The sequence below is a fragment of the Mastigoproctus giganteus genome, chromosome 8, assembly GCF_048544385.1.
Source record: "Mastigoproctus giganteus isolate SK-2022 chromosome 8, ASM4854438v1, whole genome shotgun sequence".
In the NCBI taxonomy this organism is placed as follows: domain Eukaryota; kingdom Metazoa; phylum Arthropoda; class Arachnida; order Uropygi; family Thelyphonidae; genus Mastigoproctus; species Mastigoproctus giganteus.
This window is the reverse complement of record NC_143582.1, coordinates 122,934,244-122,955,172: the sequence shown is the minus strand read 5'-3', so window position 1 is coordinate 122,955,172 and position 20,929 is coordinate 122,934,244. Positions and strand designations below refer to the sequence as shown.

The window sequence follows — 20,929 nt, the reverse complement described above, 5'->3', positions numbered from 1 at the left end:
ATCATATTATGCCTTGTGCATTGAATCTATCTTTATTGTATCATTCTGTACACCATTTGGCATCTCTCATATTGTGGACCACTTCGCAACTGTGATGTCATGTTTGTATGATCTCGATACTTGCCCAGGCACCGATGATAAGCCAACAGCTTTAAAACGGTGACTGTCTGGGTGGTGGTGGTATCCACTGAGAATGAATAACAGTAGTCTTCTCTACTAGAGAAGCGTTATTTGAAGTAGTGCAATATTTGGTATCTCGTTGTGAAGGTAGCCACAATATGAGATACAATTAAAAAACAATACCTTCACACTATGTACGTAGTTTAATTTATGGGTAAACTATGGTGTATCTACACCAATTTTATATAGTTAATTTAAACCCATATGATATTATGCCTTGTGCATTGAATCTTTAAACATTTCTCTATTATAATACAGGACTCACATTACTGTATATTTTTTAATGGATCTGTCATTAATTATGGTAATTATTTCCAGTGGTCCATTAGAACACTTCTAAGGTACTGAAGAGATTGTTGAGGTGCTTAGAAGGTAGCACTACATCCCAGGAGTAGTTTCCCAGGCATGCCTTGTAGCATTGAGATTAGGAGATTGGGTTGTTTGTACCATACTCAGTGTTGTTCCCTCTGGATAATTATCAACCTGTCTGCATTGTGGTGGTTGGACCTAATTGGCCTGAAGAGGAAATCCCATCTTTCACCTGCATAAGGAGTCACATAGGGATATAGATTATTATCTTTGTGTCTCTCTGCAGTCCTTGAAAGCATATAAAAATTGTTATGCCCAGCCAAAAAGGAGCTTTCTAACACCAGCACAACAATTCTCTATTATAGGAGTTTCTTTTCATGACATTATTGGAAAAATACCATGTCCTTAGTTCCTCTCAGATGAGTGTCACTCTGTTGAGCAAATCTAGACTCAGCCATAAACAGTACATCTTGGATACATCTATTAGTGTGTACACCAGTTTAACATTGTTACACTCACCAACATCTGATACTCTGTGATGTTGGTGAGTGTAACATGCATCATTGGTCTTCCATACCTACAGCTAACTGGCTCAACCAGTTGCTCTCTCTGCACAGCATCTTTTCAGGCAGGTGGTTTTGAGACATTCTTAATGAATTCGCAACCCTGACATTGCTGGCTAGCTCACTGAATGAGGAATAAGTTTACCTCATGCTTGTTCCCTTATAAATTGTGGCTGCTGAGTATCTGCTGCTGCTGTATCAGTGAATACATCAATGTGGAATTTTGTTGGATTACTGAAAATTTTGTTTATGGAACACGGAATCAGCACCATCTTCTGATTATGTAATGTGTAATGATCCATTTTTTTATTGTTTGTAAGATATTGAAAGTGTTAGATTTTAGTGCATTTCTTAAGTTTAAGATACTATTGTGTATGGACATTTCATATTCTAGGCAGTGTGCATCACTTTTAACAAATAGAAGTACATATTAAAAAATCTGCCTATTTCTGTTCCCTGTGACAGTGTAGGGATTTTGTCACTATTTTGGAGAAGGCTAGGTTTAATTTTGTTGGAGACGGGGGGAATTTTTAATGTTCTCTTCATCTGAATGGGTAGTTAGCTGATCTGAGACACAATGGGTTCCTCAGCTCACATTGGTTTGTGAGCACATTTGATATAATGTACAGTGAACATAGCAAAATAGCTTCCCACAACCGTAGTTGTCAATGTGCCAAAATAGCCTCAAGCAAGCAAGGTAGCTGTTACTATACAGTTACATTTACTAAATATGTAGTTTGCACCTTTCACATAAATATAAAACAGAATATCAGCTGTCAGTTTATGGGCAGTGTTAGCAGCTTTTTACATTTAACCACAGATTAGTATATTCTTGCCTCCTTGGCAGTCGGACAATTTAATAAAACTTTTTTTTTTTTTTTTTTTACTTATAACATTTTCATTGTACTTGTTGATAACAGAACTTTTCCTTAATTCTAGATGATGACTCCAGTTGCAATGTCTGTACCACCAGCAATACCACTTCCACCACATCAGAAGATACCACTGAAGAAACTAACATCTACTAATCCACCCTTCAGGAAAATAGAGGTAAAATTAAATTATTTTTTTAATTTTAATTGGCTGAGTTTTGTTATAATTTTGATGCACAGTTATTTTATTAATTTAGATGACACCCTTGATAAAGCTGTTTTATGAGGCGTGTTCAAAAAGTATCTGGATTGTACATGTTTTCACATCTTCTTACAACATGTCAGAGTGCATAGAAGTGAGTGAGTTAAATTTTGCTTTATTCGTAAAATAAAATTGGACAAACCACAAGTGCAACATCAGATCTTCTTAAAATATTGTATGAGGATTCTGCAGTGGGCTGTGTACAAGGTTTTTGAGGGGCATTGTTATTTCAAAGTGGGTAGGAAGTCTGTCAAAAGTGATTTGCAATCTGGCTGTCCCACTACTTTGAAAAATTATGAAATTGTATCCTTAGTGTGAACTTTGGTATGAAGTGTCTAAAGATTAACTATTTGTGGAATTGCTAAAGAAACTTGCACTTATATTGGATCATGTAATTTTATTTTCTTTCAGCTTTCAATGTGAGGTGCATTTTTGCAAAGTTTTTGTCACAGCCTATATTAATGGGAGGCAAATTTCAGTTTCTTTAACAGGGCAACTGATGAATATATATTTTTGAAATGTGTCATAACTATTGATGAGATGAGTTTATAGGTATGATCCTGAAATTAAATAGGAGTCATTGCAGTGGAAAATTTCTTCACCTTATAAAAAAAAAAAAAGGAGAAAAACCCAACAACCAGCAAGTGTACAAAACAATGAAGGCCATGTCCAGATATGAAATTGCTGAAATCTAAAGTCCAGCAACCTTCATTAATTGTGCTAAGTGGGTTGTTGTTGTTGCCGCGTTAGGAAAACACACTTTCAAAGGAGATTTAAGTTGCCCATCCCTTAAGTATAATTATTGTCACTATATCTTAGCAGCATGAATACTTTTTTGAATAGACCTCATATGTAAAACTGCATGGAAATTAACTAGTTATGTTTGTATAAATTGGCTATTAAATAAATTCTTAGAATTAATAGTAAGATACAGAAATGAGTTTGACTGTGATCTGATGTTATGATCCATAAAAAATTAAATTGACATGTGATTGGTTAGTTAGTTAGCTGTGAATATATAGAAATGTAAGAAAATAGAATAAACACTTGAAAAATATGTGGAACTAGCAGTCAGCATAGGGCTGTAAATGAATATAAATCTAGTAATAACATTGTTTTATGGCAAATATGTATGACTATCAATCCATAAGCAGTGAAGTGTATGGACTCCAACTCTAATTGGGGTGTGAGAGCATTGCACATGCTTGCAAGGGATAGGGGTGTCACCTTTCACTCAGATATTAAAAGCATATGATGCAACTGTATATGAACATTTTCCATGTTTTTTACCTTGAGTACTTGCTTTAAGATTACAGTTCTGGTCTGCCTTTTGAAAAAAAAATTCACTGATCTTTTCTTAGTAAAGGGTGTTTCTGAATCATTTTCTAATGCTGATTGAAAAAAATGACTTCCATTTGCTTCCATCACATCAGGTTTCTTTAAAAATCATGAAAGAAAATTTGATTTTTCACAAATTTTTATTAATTTTGATAGAATTTTTCTTTTTACCAGACTTATATTTAAATATATGTTAAAAAAGGGCAGTGTGGTAAAACCCCACTAAACACTCGCCATCCAATATTTAATTTATTTTTGGTCTTTGATTTCATATTTTACATGTCATTATTTCTGTTTGAAGTGTTTTAGTTGGATTATAATTGTCTGGTGGATAACATAATTCAGATAACAAGTGTTTGGTTGACTGTTATTTTACTTTGTTAGTGGACATGTTCCATGTTATTGGAATTCTTAATTTAATTTTTATAAAACTTTTTGTTGTTTTTTTGTTACTAGTGTTAGCTTGTTACTAGTGTTAGTCTAGCATGCGAAATACCGTTGTAACTAGTGGACTGTTGATATGACACAATTTCCAAATTTATCTACACTTCAGTTCTGCATGAGCCCATTGTTATTGTCCACAATGCTAAAAAATAAAATATTAATTCTTTATTATTACATCAGCATCCAAGGTTATTGATTTCATATTGTCAAGTATTATTTGTGATCTGATTTATATATAGTAATGACAAATGATGCAAGGAAACAAGCCTATATACAGCATCTGCATAAAAAAAAAAAAAACATCTAATGCACTTGGTTGTGGAAATTAAATCAAGTGCAGGAAACTGATGGGAGTTTATCTGGCTCATATTCTGTAAATTTTAAATATTTTTAAAATGAAGCATATCAAGAAAAACTTATTTTAAAATACTTATTTTAAAGAAAAGTCTAAGAATACAGAATTTTATTCAAATTTTTATTTTAAAACTTTAAAAATATACCTTTGCAATATATTCCTAATTGGTATTTCATAAGATATCTCTTTTTTTGTATTTACATGCTTATGAAAATATTTGCTAGCTGTTGTGATGATGACATTGAATTAAATCTTAAATGTATATTATTTCTTCTTATTATTGTAAAGATAATGAATACATTAAGAAATGCCCAAATTTAAATTAATTGATTGCCTTTATTTCAAACATTTCCTTGGTATCACGAAGACTGAAATGTGTCTGTTGTGACTTTAAGTAAGGACGCCCCTGTTAGAGGGTTAATATGACAGGTAGCTAAATCAAGAATTTGCAATAATATCCATAAGCGATCAGTCGGCTAATGGAGTTCACATGTAAGGGTCAGCCCTGTTAATACAATTTCCCTATCCTCATAGTCCAAAGGACAAGATTCAGGCTGCGGTGATGCAGTTATGGTGCTTTGTATAGCTTGGCATCCTACTGCTGAATGCAGAATTCCCACCAGTGCATTTATTGCTTGCTGGGTAGTGGACATCCTCTTGCACTCCATGGTGGGTGGGAGGCTAGACATTGAAAAAGAAATAATAAATAAATAAAGACCTCTGTGAATCTTATTAATCTAAACTTTTCATTTTGGAACCTACCGTGGTCACTACCAGAAAACGACTGTGAAACAGTCGCTTCAGCAAAGAGACCCAGAACTGAAACCCTAGCAGGTTCAACACCTTTGTCTGATCATTTACTCAATAGAGAGAAGTTTGTAGAAAAGATCACCTTTCTTTATTCAGAGGGATTGGCAGGCTCCTCCATATGTGTAATATGGCTGTATTCCAGGGACATTCTCATTGAAACAAATTGTGAGAAACAATCCTCTGGGCCACATCTGTTGGGAGAATTGCTATAACACCCCATAGACAGAATTCACCTGAGGCGTGACCTTGAAGAGTTACACCTGCAAAATGAATGTTCATATGTAGGGATGGGAATGTCGTCCCTACTGGAAATCTGGGCTAAGGTAAAGAAAACCAACACGAGAACGACGAGAAACATTGGATAACTTAGGCGGAAAATTAGTTTCCTGACACTGGACTCTAGCGCTGCTCGCTTGATGTTAGGTAGTAAAAAGACGGTAGGTGTTGTCGGTCTGGAGCCAAAATCGATAAGGATATATTGATTGACAGGTAGGCGTGGCAAACGATGAAATGATGTTGATTGACAGGTAGGCGTAGCAAACGATGAAATGATATTGATTGACAAGTAGGCGTGGCAAACAATAAAATGATTGGTGGTGGTGGACGTGACGAGGATAAGCTACTGTGTAGTCATTGGTTGGCATTATAATGTGTATTTATGAGTAAAGAAAGGTAAACAGGTAATAGTAGCGATGAATCGTTTAAAGATGGAAGAAATTTGTAAGGAAAATAAAACTTTGGTTGATTTTTTGATGAAAACTAAATTAATAAAAGTTTCGTTCTGTTCATTTTTATGTTCTTCATTATGTTTTTTCTCATTATTAAAAGCAGATTTTTGGAGTTCATGAATGTTTTTACTATACTGTTGATTTAGGTTTGGTTACAAAAAAAGGAAAAGGTTTCTTTATATTTCGTAACCCGACCTTAAATTGTAGGTTAGGAAATAATAGAAACGGTTTCCTTATATTTAGTGACCTAACCTAAAATATTAGGTTAAGAAATAATATAAGAAAAAAAAAAGAAATATTATATATATCTATATATATTTAAATAATGTTGGAAAAGAAGTATTACTTAATAAAAAGAGGGTACAGCACACATCAGAGGCAGCAAAAAGCATATTCCTCTACATGATGCTTGAAATATAGTCATATAAATTAGAATAAGGTTTAAAAAAATGTCAGCAGTACGGCAAGACAAGAGTGAAAAAACAAATTTAAACCTAGATTCAAATCTAACAGGGAGGGAAGAGAAAGGTAACAAGAATAAAAATATATTGCAACGGAAACTCTAATAATTTAGAAAATCTAATTATACGAATAATAATTCATTGAAATTTAAGCCAATTAAATAGAAATTTAGCGGTGCCCCCTCTGATGGGCACCAGGTCCAAATTTATGTGAAATATCACCAAACAGAGATTTAAACCATTCACAATAAAACAAAATAAAACAAAAATAAAAAATAGTCTGTTCTATTTTTGATTTTCGCTGTATCAGGACCACCGCTGTTCAATTCCCTGCATTGACGGTTCGATCTGGGGATCGGTGTGGTGGACTGATCTTGCGATCGTTTCGCCTTTGTGGCGATTTGTTTAGCGTTAGAAATGCAGCGATTCCCTGACCATTATTGGCCTTGTGGTCCTCTGTTGAGATGGGGCATAATGGTCAGTCTATTTTTTGTTTTCATGGAATCCTAATGTCTTTAAAAATAGCAATAATTAACAATAAATTAAATACAGAAATACGTGTGTACAGATTTAATAAAATTAATTGACCATTAGTAGAACTTCTGGGATCTCTTTACGTAATTCTGAGGTTCTGCAGAACACTCTTTGAAAATTATTGCTTTAGACAGTTCTGTATCTTGGATATTTCTTAATTCATAGTAAAATATTGTTAATATATCACAAAACCCTCATCTCTGATTTTTTTAGGCATGTTATTTAAAGTGTCTGTTGTCTTTACCATGTATGTACATATAACTCTACTCTTGCCGACTGGGCTAGCCGAGTGGGTAAAGTACCTGCCCGGCAGCCCAAAGGTCGCGGGTTCGATTCCCGCCTCGGGCTTGGATCAAAGTACTGCAAAAACCTTGGGAGGTGCAATATGGCCACAGAAGCCGATGCGCCAACAACTACCAAATCAAAAAAAAAAAAAAAAACTCTACTCCTAATGGATATAATGGTCAGTCTATTTTTTGTTTTCATGGAATCCTAATGTCTTTAAAAATAGCAATAATTAACAATAAATTAAATACAGAAATACGTGTGTACAGATTTAATAAAATTAATTGACCATTAGTAGAATTTCTGGGATCTCTTTACGTAATTCTGAGGTTCTGCAGAACACTCTTTGAAAATTATTGCTTTAGACAGTTCTGTATCTTGGATATTTCTTAATTCATAGTAAAATATTGTTAATATATCACAAAACCCTCATCTCTGATTTTTTTAGGCATGTTATTTAAAGTGTCTGTTGTCTTTACCATGTATGTACATATAACTCTACTCCTAATGGATAGATTTTTCATAAAATTTTATATTTGGCTCTTTGGGATGGCTCAACAGATCTTTCCAAAATTTCATTCAAATTGAGCCAATCTGAATGAATCTGGCAATTACTATTTCTTTGTCCAACCATACGCAATAACTTGACTCACTCCCAGTGAATGGATTTTCATGATTTATATTTGCCTCTTTAAGGATGATTTGTTGAGCCTTCCCAAATTTCATTAAAATCTAACCAGTAAAATCTAATAATCTGACCATTATTATTCTAGACATTTGAACTGTTATGACAGCATCTAGTCTCCATGGAACACTCTCCACAATGTTTTTTGTAAATGTCCTCTGATATTTTCCACCATTAGGTCTTCAAAGAGGCAACCAATTCAGCTCTGTTTTTTGGGCAGTCTCTCCTCGTATATACGGCGCGCCTCCGTAGCCAGGTGGGCAGGAGCAGCAGAGTGTAGCACATGCTTCTTGATTAGACCGGGATTCGAGCCCGTGCCCACCAAATACGGAGGATGTGGAAAGTTCAGGGAATAACCACTGCATATCCCTAGAGCAATATGGCCTTAGTTGCTAATGCTCCTAAATAACAAAATAACAACAACCTCATATATACACTCAATGATCCAATTCATCTTAGATGGTTCTCTGTAGGATTGTGTGATCAGGGCTCTGGGCTGGTCAGTCCAACTTTTTGACATTTATATCTTCAAACCAGCCCTTCATGATATGAGCAGCATGACTTTGAGTGTTGCCCTGCTGATATGAGTGTGGGCCTTCCCTGATGTGCTGCTACAATGTAGGTAACACTTTAATGTCCAGGATGATGTCTAGATAGGCTTTAATATTCATGGTTTGTCCAAAACACCCAGTGGTCCCAGGCCATGAAAAACAGCCATAGATCATCATTGCCTCTTCTAAATTTCATTGTTGGGATGACACTGTCTGGTATTTAAGTGAACCGATATACCTATATGCCCCCCCCAAGGTGTTTCCACACATATTCAGAATAGGAGACATCTGTTCATAGTGGCTCAATCAAACAATATCAGTGTATTATGTAACAGCTGTAAACAGAGACCACAATCCCTGGGTCAACTTAAATGCAAAAATAAAAGATAAAAGATTCAATCAGAAAGAGAGCAATCTTTGGCCTCTTGATGGGGGTGTCACACCCCACCACCATGATGTCAGTCACTACTATCCCAGCTTTCTACAACATATATGTCTTCATTTGATCTAACCTGATGGACAGTCAGCACAGGTCTAATAACAACTTTAAAGTCCTATTAAGTCATAATGGACTGCAACACAAGGATGGTACCCCCCCCCCACCAAGACATACAACATGCAAAAATCTTAAGCATGACAAATAATTCCTTCCTGGCACTATGTCAGTCTCAATCCATGCAATCGGCATTAACTCAACTCCGGGTGAACCACTGCATCATCTCACCCCCAGAACACCCTGAATGAGTAACTACTCATACGCTGTCCTTTGTCAAACAATATCTAATGCTCAATCAAATTCAGGATAGGATTTGTTCTCTGCAGAGGGTTTGTTCTCTGCGGATTGGAGAAAGCTCCACTCTCTGCTGAGAGTGGAGCTTACTCCTCTAGCAGTTCACAAAGCAAGAAGGATCAGCAATCTTTGAACACTCCTTAAAAGAGTGATCTCAACCTCCACAATGCTTGCAGGAGGCATCATTCTTACAGTGCCTTGCCACTGTAAGAATGATGAAGAAACAAATTTTCTTCTTCTTATTATTAATTTGTTTTTATTCTTATTATTTTATTTTATGTATTTTTTGTTATTTTATTTTATTATTATTATTATTTATTTTTTTTTGGCTGGTGCAGCATAAGCCATAGGCTTCCTTGCACCATGTGGCCATTACTAATACTAAAATAATGGAATCACTGGTTAAAGAAGCATTGCAGGATCATCTAGACAAGAATGCAGTAATAGTTAAGATACAGTTTGGGTTTGTCAAAGGGGGAGGTCTTGTCTGACCAATTTGATTGCTTACTATGATGTGGTCACAAAGGAACTGAATGCCAAAAATAATTTTGATATCATATTCTTGGATTTCAGGAATGCTTTTGATACTGTTGCACATGGAAGACTGCTGAACAAATTGGAGAGGTATGGCATCAAGAATAAGCTGCTACAATAGATAAAGGGATGGTTGAGTGGGAGACAACAGAGTGGTAATCAATGGACACTGCTCTTCGTGGACAAATGTTATTAGTGGAGTTCCCCAGGGTTCGGTGTTGTTTTGTATATTTATCAATGATATTGATGAAGGTATATAAGGTTTAATGTCCACGTTTGCAGATGATACAAAGGTTGGCAGGGTTGTTAACGACTATAATGACAGTATACTATTCAAACTGGATCTAGATAAGTTGGGAAAATGGGCTGAGAAGTGGCAACTGGAGTTTAACATTGACAAATGCAAAGTACTGCATATGGGTAGCAATAGCCGAAGAGAAACATACCAACTGGGTGGTACTCAGGGAAGTGGAAAGTGAAAAAGACCTGGGGGCAATTGTGCAGCCAAATATGAAGTTTGCTCAGTTTGAAACTGTGCCCCCTCAACAATATGGTGAGGGGAACAAAGGGATGCTCTTACCAAGAAAGGCTTAAGTTCTGCAAATTGCAGTGCCTGGAGAGTAGGCACCTGCGAGGTGATCTGATTGAGGTGTATAAGGCCTTGAATGGGTTGAGCAAGCTGAATGCTGATGGGATTCTTCGTCTTGCTCAGACTAAGAACCTGAGGGGCCACAGTTTCAAATTGAGGAAAGATAGTTGTAGAATAGAGGTGCAGAAATTTGCCTTTAGCCAGCGGGTAGTTGATTGGTGGAACAGGCTTTCATCTTTTGTTGTGGAAGCTAAAGCCTAAATAAATTTAAGGCTGAGCTGGACAGGCATTTGGAATGAATGGAGGGATGAAATGGGAGGGTTTTTTTTTTTTTTTTGGCTGATGCTAATGCTAACATCATTTGTGAATAATGTATATACCGCATATTTTGCAATTAAATATTATGACCATATTAAAAGTAGGCCTGCCATAAATTTTGTCGTATATGTGTGGAGGGCATATGATTATGGAAACGTAAAAAAAAAAGAAGAGGCATAAAATTTGCCCTTCTAAGGGTACATAGAGAACTTCAGCAGTAATTAATGTGAGAGAACCTCATTAATTACTGAAGCCATTTTTTCATAAATGTAGCCAATTATAATGTGAAGAACAAGCTCCCCCCAACAACAACAACATTATTTCAGCCAAATAGACACACCTCCATGGACTTCCATGGAGATGTGGACTGGTAGTACCACCAGTCCACACTTCCATGGACTGGTAGTACCACCCCACCATTTCTTCTTGAACATGTACCATCATGACTTATCGAAATAAAGCCTCAAACAAGGCGCATTTGTAGCCAGGTGGGCAGGAGCAGCAGTGCGTAGCATACGCTTCTTGATTAGACTGGGGTTCGAGCCTGTGACCACCAAATACGGAGGATGTGGAAAGGTTAGGGAATGACCACCACATATCCCCGGAGCAATATGGCCTTAGTAGCTAATGTTCTTAAAACCAAATAACAAACAAACAGCCTTAAACGAGTGCTCCATAATGGAAACAAGTATGCATCTTTTTCTGTAATCCGTTCAGTATACTTAATGGAAAATTTTGAAAATGTTAGGGTTCTTTTGAAAAAATTTGGTTCGTGAGCTACTGTTGTTTCTGATTTTTATGAGCAACATGGATGAAGGGTGTGTCAGTATTTGCAGATGACTGAAAATTGGGGGAATCTTTAATGTTCAATGCCAAGCAACACTCCTTCAGGATGACTTGAACAGGCTTTGACAATGGTCAGAAAGGGGCAGCTAGTCTTTAATGCAGGAAAATACAAGGTCTTACACTTGGAGAATAAAAGCCCAAAAATCAGTGGTACGAAATTTTCTGAACAGTATAAACAGGTGGCATGGAAAGACCATGGTGCCCTCTCGATGATTTATCAAATAACATCATGTAAAGATAGGGAGGCGATAATCTGTATAAGGCATTTGGAATACTGTGTTCAGTTATGGAGACCTCACTTGAAAAAAGACTGAGCTTCTTGAAAGGGTCCAAAGACAGGCAAATCACATGGTTGAGATCAACAAGACATTATGAGATCAACAAGACAACAACAATTATGTGGGCTGTAGAGCTTGACAACCAGGTATTTTAGCGAAGAAGCTGATTGAGGTTTATAAGGCTCTGAGAGGGGTAGTAAAAAAAAAAAGAACCAACCTACCTCACTGGTCCCCTCCAAGAATTTGTCTAACAACAGATGGAAGTTTGTTCTTACAATCTTCTACCTAATGGCCAAGAGCAAATTTATGCTCATCTATCCTGCAGCATTCTTGCTCAATTTGAATTTAATCCCCCGATATGTGTAGTCTCAGCAAGAGGAAAATGCCATCAATATTTTGCTTACTCAATCCATTCAGGGTCTTAAACTCCTCAATCAGATGCACCTCATGGTTGCATACTCTCCAGATGCTGCAATTTGCAGAACTGAGCCTTCCTTGTTAAGCACACCCTTTTGTTCCTTTCACCAATCTTGTTGCCCTTCTCTGAACCTGTTCCAGTGGATCTACATCCTTCCTAAAATGAGGCCTCTAAACCTGACCTGTATAAAATGTGTGGCCTAACCATGGCATTGTACAAAGGGATAATCACCTCCCTTATATCATTGGAAAAAATCTCATGAGCTGTCCTGGCAACCTCTCTGCACTGCTCAGAGAGCTTCATATCTGAAAGCACTAGTACTCCTAGCTCTTTTTCATTTCCGTTATTTGGTAAAGGAGTACTGAAAGTTTGAATGAAAATTTCTTCATTCAAACTTTCATTTGCTTGCTCTGATTCAAACCATTAGTTAAGTAGTTAGCAAGAGGGTAAGACTTCTCTACTCTTCTCGTATTGAAAATTCAAATAAACTTGCATCTGAATAAGTCAACTGCATTGCACACTGCATTTTCATTTCTCTCTGCTTTAGTTACAAAGAAAGTTTGTTCTGATAATGTTGCTATCGTGACCTTTTAGAACACAATCCATTTGGCTTCCTGTGAATATACTTGCAATTTTTTGTAATTAAAGGAGTCCAAATGGGTTGAGTTTCAAAAGGTCATTGATAAATTAGATTTTAGGATCTCAAAAGGCATCATCCTATAAAAAGTGTTATAAGTCATAGTTACACCCCATGCAAGATCACAAAGATACTTTTTACAGTACCGTTGCAATATTAATTGAAGCAGAAAATAACAGAACTGAATAAGAAATGCAGCTGATTTTTGTACTTCCCTCTATTACTGATGTGTAGGATGGATATTTTGCCTGAGATAAAAGTACTTGCCACGTCAAACTTCAAAAGGGAATACTGTAACATTCAGCATATACAGTTGGTTTAGAATTAAGGCAAGGTTGTATAGTATAATTAATTTATGGCATGGGAAATTTGCTTGAGTTGCCTGTTCCTATTATTTAACCAAATTAGCAATTTTTGGAAATGAATTTTTTTGGTCGCACAGTTTTTAAGTAAAGCATATAGGCTGACATAACATTTTTATTGTGTCTGTAAACAGCACCTGTGTATAGCAACTTCATCCAAGTGTAGTTGACAAGTAAATGTCTGAAAAAGTGGTGTTTGAAATTTGAGTGGTGATCCTTTTTTTTTTTTTTTTTTTGAAAGTGACAAGCAGGAAGAAGTTGTTGTAACCCACCCCTAACTCCCTCATTTTTTTAACTCTTATTTTATGCAAGGCGTAAGTAAATATTCATTTATTATGTATGTATCTGAAATAAAATAATTTAAAAGAGAAGCTTTTATTCTTTAATGAAGCATACTCTTTCATTATGTGAAAACATTATTTATAAAACAAAATTGGCTAAAAATTTAATGAAATAAAATTTCTTTTTCTTTTGTACAATTTCACATTTGCTTTGCAAAAATCAGTGGTACAATCACTATGGGTAATTGTACTTGAGTAATAAGTTATCATTGTTGTGTTATATCCTTGTGGTAACTTTCGCCTTTTTCATCAGTAACCACACCAGAGTCATCAGGGAAAAATTCAGCTGCACATTATAGTAAACTCTCGATTTAATGGACTAATAGGGGAGAAAGGTTAATGCCGAAAGTCCATTAAATTGAATGTAACCTGGGGGGGGGGGCATTTTTTATTGTTCTTAATATAAAAAAACTATCTACACTGTTATTTTAAAGAAAAATGTTGCAATTTGGCTTTTGATTTACAAATCGTAAATTTCACAAACACTTACTACTGAGAAGTCTTGTTCTAATTTCTCAATTAGCTCTAATTTCTGCGCCACATTTAAGTTCACACGCTTTCTTTTAACTCCTCTATCACTTGAAGTCATTTTAAATTGTAAAGATTGCAAAATTATTTAATAAATAAAGTCACACTTCAGAAATCACAGAAACACCCTGACCGCACGATAGCTTGAGGCAGACTGAGACCGAAACAAAGCGAGTTGGTAGACCTGCAGCTTAGTGTCCCGAGTCATGTTCAGCTTGAAGTCACCACCTGCTCTTATCTGTAATCTGGGAAAAGAGCTATTTGAACACGTTTTCAGAAAGAATAAAAAACAATTTCCTGACTACAATTTTCTGAATTTGATCATAAAAGTAAAAGTAGGTAATTATCAAAATAATAATGTGGAAATAGGTAATTATTATTAATTTTTAATTAGTAATAACAGCGAAGTTTTGTATAATCTAAAAAAAAATAATATGGTCAAGATTAATATGTACATTACTATATTATTATTTGTCCGGTCTGTTAAATCTGAAATCTGTTATGTCAGGGTCTGTTAAATCGAGGGTTTACTGTATATTATGAAGATGGGATGAAAGGTCATACCTGGTTCGTAACCTTAGTTTTTAGGTAGCACCGCAAGTTGTAATTTGATTCTCTATGTAGCTAATGGTTTCTAGTTAGTGCATTAGAATAGTGCTTCTGTGTGTTCATTTACAAGTTACACTTTTAGCTGGAGACATTTGTTTGAATGAATCTGCTTAAACAGTGTGCAGTTGCATTTTTGACTGCTGGAAATGTTTCACTGATTTTTGATAAACAACAGGGATCACAATCAGTTTAGTGTGTATTGAAACACTGTATATGCTCAAAAAAAAAAAAAAAGCCACACAGCCACGAAACATTGAGATTTGATAATATTCCACATCATGCTTGCAGATGAGATTATCCCCATGCAACTTGATTATATTTTATTTTATTATTACTATTATTATTATTTTGTTCCCCAAGTTTTATAAAACATTTTCAAGGTAACAGATAAAATTTTGAAATTAAAGTAATGTGGAAAGATGGGTGACCTCTTGGCTGAAAGCATTTTACTTGAATGGCATTCAGAAACAAGTTAAGCACAAAATTGTATAAAGTTAGGTTGGGTGTTTGTAGAAAAATTATGCATTAAATTTGTTATATGTAAGTGCATTTTTATTTTTGATTTCTCTCTTCAAAAGTTATGTAAGGCAGCATTAGTTTTTAATCTTCACTCATACAAGGCATGGTTATTAAATAATGAAAGTGTTACAATAAAATAGATATAATGAAATATGTCATACCTTACAAGTTATTCCCTTCAATATAATTGCTGTGGGCTTGCATACACACAGTTCTATACATTTCTTCCAAGCACAGAAGCATTTCTGGAAGTCATTTCCTGTATGCCCTTTTTAACACTTTGGTCGTTTTTTTTCTGAACGTCTTTAGTGGACTGAAAGTGGGCTCCCCTTAAGCACATTTTTTAGTTTATTAAAGAGAAAAAAGTTACAAGAGGCTAGCTCTGGTGAACAGGGTGCACATTCCTTTGCAGGATTTGCTTTTTGGCCCAAAACTGAACACAGAGGGTTTGACAATCTGATTTGGTGGTACATATTCAGCCATAATAATTCCTTTAATATTAAAGAAAACAAGAAGTATGTTTTTCATTTTTTATTTTGAAATTCTTGCTTTTTTTGGTGCAGTAGATTGCTTTGTCTTCCATTGCATTGACTGTCTTTTAGTTTCTGGATCATATTGGAACAGCCAGCTTTCATTGCAAATAATTACAGTACTCAGTCCTCGTATAACATGTGTTTACACTACACGAATTCGATCATACACGATTTATAAATAGGGGAACAATATCTTATATAACACAAACCGAATTCGCTTATGCATGATTCGCCTTTGTGTTTACAAGAAATGGCAGTCGAACGCAGAATCACCCCAACTGAACGCAACATGCTAGGAATGAAGAGAAGATTCTGAAAATGTATTTATGATTTTTATATCAGTGAAGGGGAAACACATTTCACCATAATAACATAAAAACTAACATAATTCCAGCTATCGGTATAATCGCAAATGCAATTAGATCGAGTTTACTACCAGATTCCACTAGCAGAAATGCAACTGGAAATTGTTTTTATTGTTTTATGGTAGTAATCCCCATAAATGTGCTTTAGTAAAATATGAGGTGTTAATAGTGTATAACAGTTTATAGCCTTTACGGTGCTGTTTATTCAGTTGCCACACGCGTGCAGCTTTGTTTATGTGTATCAAGCATGCCTCCTCGTTTTGTAATTGTGCTTTATTCCCTAAAAATGAGCAAAATACTTAAAATGTGTGAAAAGGAAGCGTCCAAGTGAAGACACTGCAGATTCAGAGAGAAAAAGAAAAGCAATATCGATAAACAGAGGTGGACTGGGTCAAAGATTCTTACCCGGGAAAATTTGTAGTGGCCTCATGCTATTACCAAAATCACCCCGACCTCTGGCCCACTGGGGTTTCCCCGGTAAGGCTTATCGCCAGTCCACCTCTGTCGATAGAGAAAAAAAATATGAAATTGTGAAACGCTTTGAGCGAAATGAAAGACTATTTGATATTGCACGTGCTACAGGCCTAAATGAGGTAACGCCAAGAATTACAAAGAATGCAGAGAAAATAAAAACAACTTTCATAGCAGGAACAACTCAGTGTAATTAAAATCCATTAGATTAAGACAAAGAATTGGAAGAGATGGAGTGGCTGTCATCTGTTTGGATAGAAAATCAAACAAAAAACAAGTTTGCTTACGATAGAAGCAAAAGCAGTAGCAATATTTTATTACGTAATAGTCGTAATAAAATAGGTAAGTATTTTGTTACGATTATTTATTGTGTTTGGTAATGTTTTGGTTACAAATGTGTGTTCAAAATTTGGTGGTCGGCACATAACCCTATTTTTCCCATAGGGCCTGTTTATATTGGACGATTTTGCATTGCACGAGTGTTTCTAGGAACACAACTATCGTGCTATATGAGGACTGACTGTACTGTGAAAGTCTGAATCTTCCTCTTTTTTTTTTTTTTTTTTTCCAAACGTTTTCAGAAATTTGGTCTATTCTATTCCTTGATCTTCATTCAAAATTTTTGCCACCATCTTGGCATAGACAAACACTTTTCTCATGCCTAAAATTTCAGCTAAAATATGTCTCTTGCTTTGTCTATATTGATTATGATGCAGCCATTCTAATGCTTAGTGAGTGATGTTCACTTCTAATTAATGTCCTTACCTGGTCCACATTTTCATCAGTTTTCATGGTTACTGGACAGCCTGGTTGTTCATCTTCCACATTCTCTTTTCCTTCTAAAAATCTTTTATACCATTCAAACTTGTGAGTTCTTGACAAAATATCTTCCCCGTAAACTTGATGTAACAAATCATAACTTTCCGTTGGTGTTTTCTTTAGTTTTGTTAAATATTTGAAGTTGATTCGTTTCTTGATTCTTTTGTCTCATTTTTCTGACAAATTGCAAAAACTCACGGTAATGAAAACCTGTCTCACTGCAAAGCAGATGAGTACGTAGTGGCTGCATGCACAGTCTCGTTATTTAATAGCTACATTTCGTATAAGAGACACTGGCAACTTATATTTTTATAGCTAAATAGTATCTCTTGTTTCATTTCTTTATAGTTTCTCTTATTTCTCAAAAACAAATAAGGATATGAAATACTGTGAGTGAGGGGATTTAATTTTTTTTTTTTTTTTTTGAAACTGCTATTACGAAGTAGTTTTCTAGTGTGCTGGCCAAAATAGATTCTTTCTTGGAGTTTTGAATTAGGTAATTTTGGAATCTTTTCCTGTAAATAGTTAAGATCAGGCTTATCATATTCACTAGTGCATGTGGGATGCACTGATATTGATGTGTTTTTGGATGTACCACGTTTTTCTCTCTTTTTTTTAATACTTGACTGGTTTATATATATATATATATATATAGATAAGTAGATTAGAGTATAAATGGAGGAATGCTGACAAGATCAGATGTAGTAACATTGGTAAAAAATAAATAGGTACCTGTAAAATAAAATTAAATAAAAAATACAGTACTTAATACTATAGATTTTAACTTCATCATGAAGGGTCAGCAGCCAAAACCAAATGAAATATAGCAAGAAGCAAGGCCTCCCTATTGCTTTGATAAGGGGTGACGAGCAGTCTTGCCAATTTAGCGGTTTCCCGCTAGTTTTAGCGGAATTGCTTCAGATTTGGTGGATTAAAATATGTGATAGCAGATTTTTTAACGGAAAGAGTATAAATGCAAAACTTTTAAATATGTTTAGCATTTTATATATTTCGGCAGTGTAATATTTAAATTAAGAAATATTTATTTAATAATATGTATAAATATTTCATAATTGAAATGTTTTATTTATATACATCGTGAACATAGAGAGATATCTTATTTCACAGTTTTTTTTTTTTTTTTTTAATAAAGCGAAGAATCGGTTTTATATTATTCAGGGATTCCCCTGAGGGGAACCCAACAATTTCAATACGTAGTTACACTCGCGGACAAACGACATGACATGACCGTTGGGTCATACCTTTAAATTGTTGAATCAAATCGAGAAATGTGGCTACGATACGGGCTCAAAAGAGTTGAAAAGTGTTGTAAAAAATATGTTTTACCTGAAGAAGTGCTTCGCAAAATGGGTACACAAGAAGCATATGATGAGGAGGTATTGAATTTCGACTTTAATTTAGATTTTTAGATATTTTATATTAAAAACAGAAAATAAATAACTATTTATATGTAATATATTTTTTAAATCCTTACAAACAAATGAAGGCTAAATCCTATTAATGGATGCCAAAAAAAATAAAAAATATATGCTTAAAAAAGTTAGAAAAAATTTAATAAATAAAAAATTAGGGAAAATCAAAAATTCAATTAACTTTCAAAACACAAAAAACTTTACCTTTCTTATTTATTTATTTCTAAAATAAGATAATTAAATAATTTTTCTTTAGAAAATTTTCTTCTAAATAGAAACTCATATAGATAACCTTCTAGTTGACTATCCTGTGTTCCAAACTGGTATTTTAATTTTATTTTGGGCATGTAACCAAGTGTTTTCAATATATTGAGTCTGAACACTTGAATCATCTGGAGAAACAAAATTATAGCGATGAATAACCTCATCATGGGTATAATTAATGTCTCGGTAGAAATCTTTATATGCAGGCCATCCATCACTGATGATTCTTGTACCTGGCAATATTCTCTCTCTTATAATTGATAATAGAGTTGTTTTATCTATATTTTCTACTGTAACTAAAAAAATATGTTTGCAATTCTTTCGAATGCACCAAAAACCCATTGTGTTCCTATTAGTCGTCCTCAATTATATTTTCTTTTGAAAAATGCTGATTCATCAATTTCAACTTCGATAGGTATTCCATTTTCTGAAATCCCCCCTAGTTAACTATCTTAATCAATTATTGATATCATGCAGATCTCCCTCAGATCTTTGCATTTTTCATTAACAATGTTTTTATTGATATTTAGCAATGCAATCTTGATTCCAATCTTGGGAACAGAAGTATAGAAATAATAAATTTTGAGATAACGATAATCTACTATCATTAAAAAATGATTTATGTCTAATACTCTTTGTTTTACGGCAAGGTTTCTTACAACCCCATCTAAACATTAGTTGTACATTTACTTTTTGTCTTCACAAAAAAAAAAAAGCTGTGCCGACCGGGCTAGCCAGGTGGGTAAAGTGTCTACCTGGTAACCCAAAGGTCGCGGGTTCGAATCCCGCATCGGGCTTGGATCAGAGTAAATTGCAAAAACTTTGGGAGGTGCATTATGGCCACAGAAGCTGATGCACTAACAAAAAAAAAAAAAAAAAAAAAGCTGTACTCTGCAAAATGTAATTTTTCGCCAACCAAGAAATTCAGTGATCATGCCACTGCATAAATTAATCAACTCCGTTAAACGGTTCTTGTCATTTTTGACTTCTTTCTCAGAATAAACTGCATTTAATATGCAATTTGGAAGTTTTTGTTTGGACATAATGTTGAGGTCTTAAAAATTTTTAAGGCACCCATTATTTTTTTGATGGCACCATTAATAGGATTTAACCCAAATGAAAATTTCAAAAGTTAGCGGGTTAAGTGTTAAAAATAGCGGATTTTGAGCACGCGGCTAGCGGGAAGTATTATTAAGAGTTGGCAACACTAGTGACGAGAGTTGCACATCTTCATTATCTTTATGCCTCTTATCGAAACTGTTTCACGTAGCTGTCATAGCCCTTTGTGGCTGAGTTCCATCCTCTTAGAGCACAACAACAAGAGTATGCAGCCATGTACTAACGGAATGCCATCTTTTGTTGTTTATCCGATAGATCATTTTTCCGCCCATTGGTGCTACTTTTCTAACTGGGGAAGGACATTAATTTACTTTATTGTTCGTGTTTTCTGATAGGAAATATTGGGATGGTTTAGAGACAAGGGGTACTGCAGGTAATAGCAGAAATTCCCAACAACAGTAATGGAATATAGATAAGTAGATTAGAGTATAAATGGAGGAATGCTGACAACATCAGGTGTAATAACATTGGAAAATAAAGTTCTGTTTATGATATGAAATATCAGACACCTCTGTTTCTAATATTTCATATTGGGGGGGGGGGGTTGTTTTAATGTGCACACCCTGGTTAATTAGAAGTAGGAATTTAAGGCTAATGGCCACTAATGTCCATGCTTCCGTTAAGAGGCTGAATTTTTTGAATAATTTATTAAATACAAATTATTTAAACTGTTGTCCCTGTAGACACTAGCATAACAAGGATACTAACAGCATCTTAATTGATAAATTTATGCGATTTAAAGGAATAAATTTTCAGTTGTATTGTAGTTGTAGATATGT

At 34.8% G+C, this 20,929-nt stretch overlaps 1 protein-coding gene across 3 annotated transcripts in view; it reads left to right on the top strand.

The window, feature by feature from the left end:
- The window catches only part of LOC150081794 (RNA-binding protein 25), a 769,112-nt gene that overhangs the window by 160,831 nt on the left and 587,352 nt on the right, over positions 1-20,929 (top strand). For all 3 annotated transcript variants that reach the window (XM_090378892.1, XM_090378890.1, XM_090378891.1), the window contains exon 5: positions 1,992-2,102. In XM_090378892.1, coding sequence (XP_090235018.1) covers positions 1,992-2,102 — 111 coding nt within the window. The remainder of the gene's footprint in view (positions 1-1,991; positions 2,103-20,929) is intronic.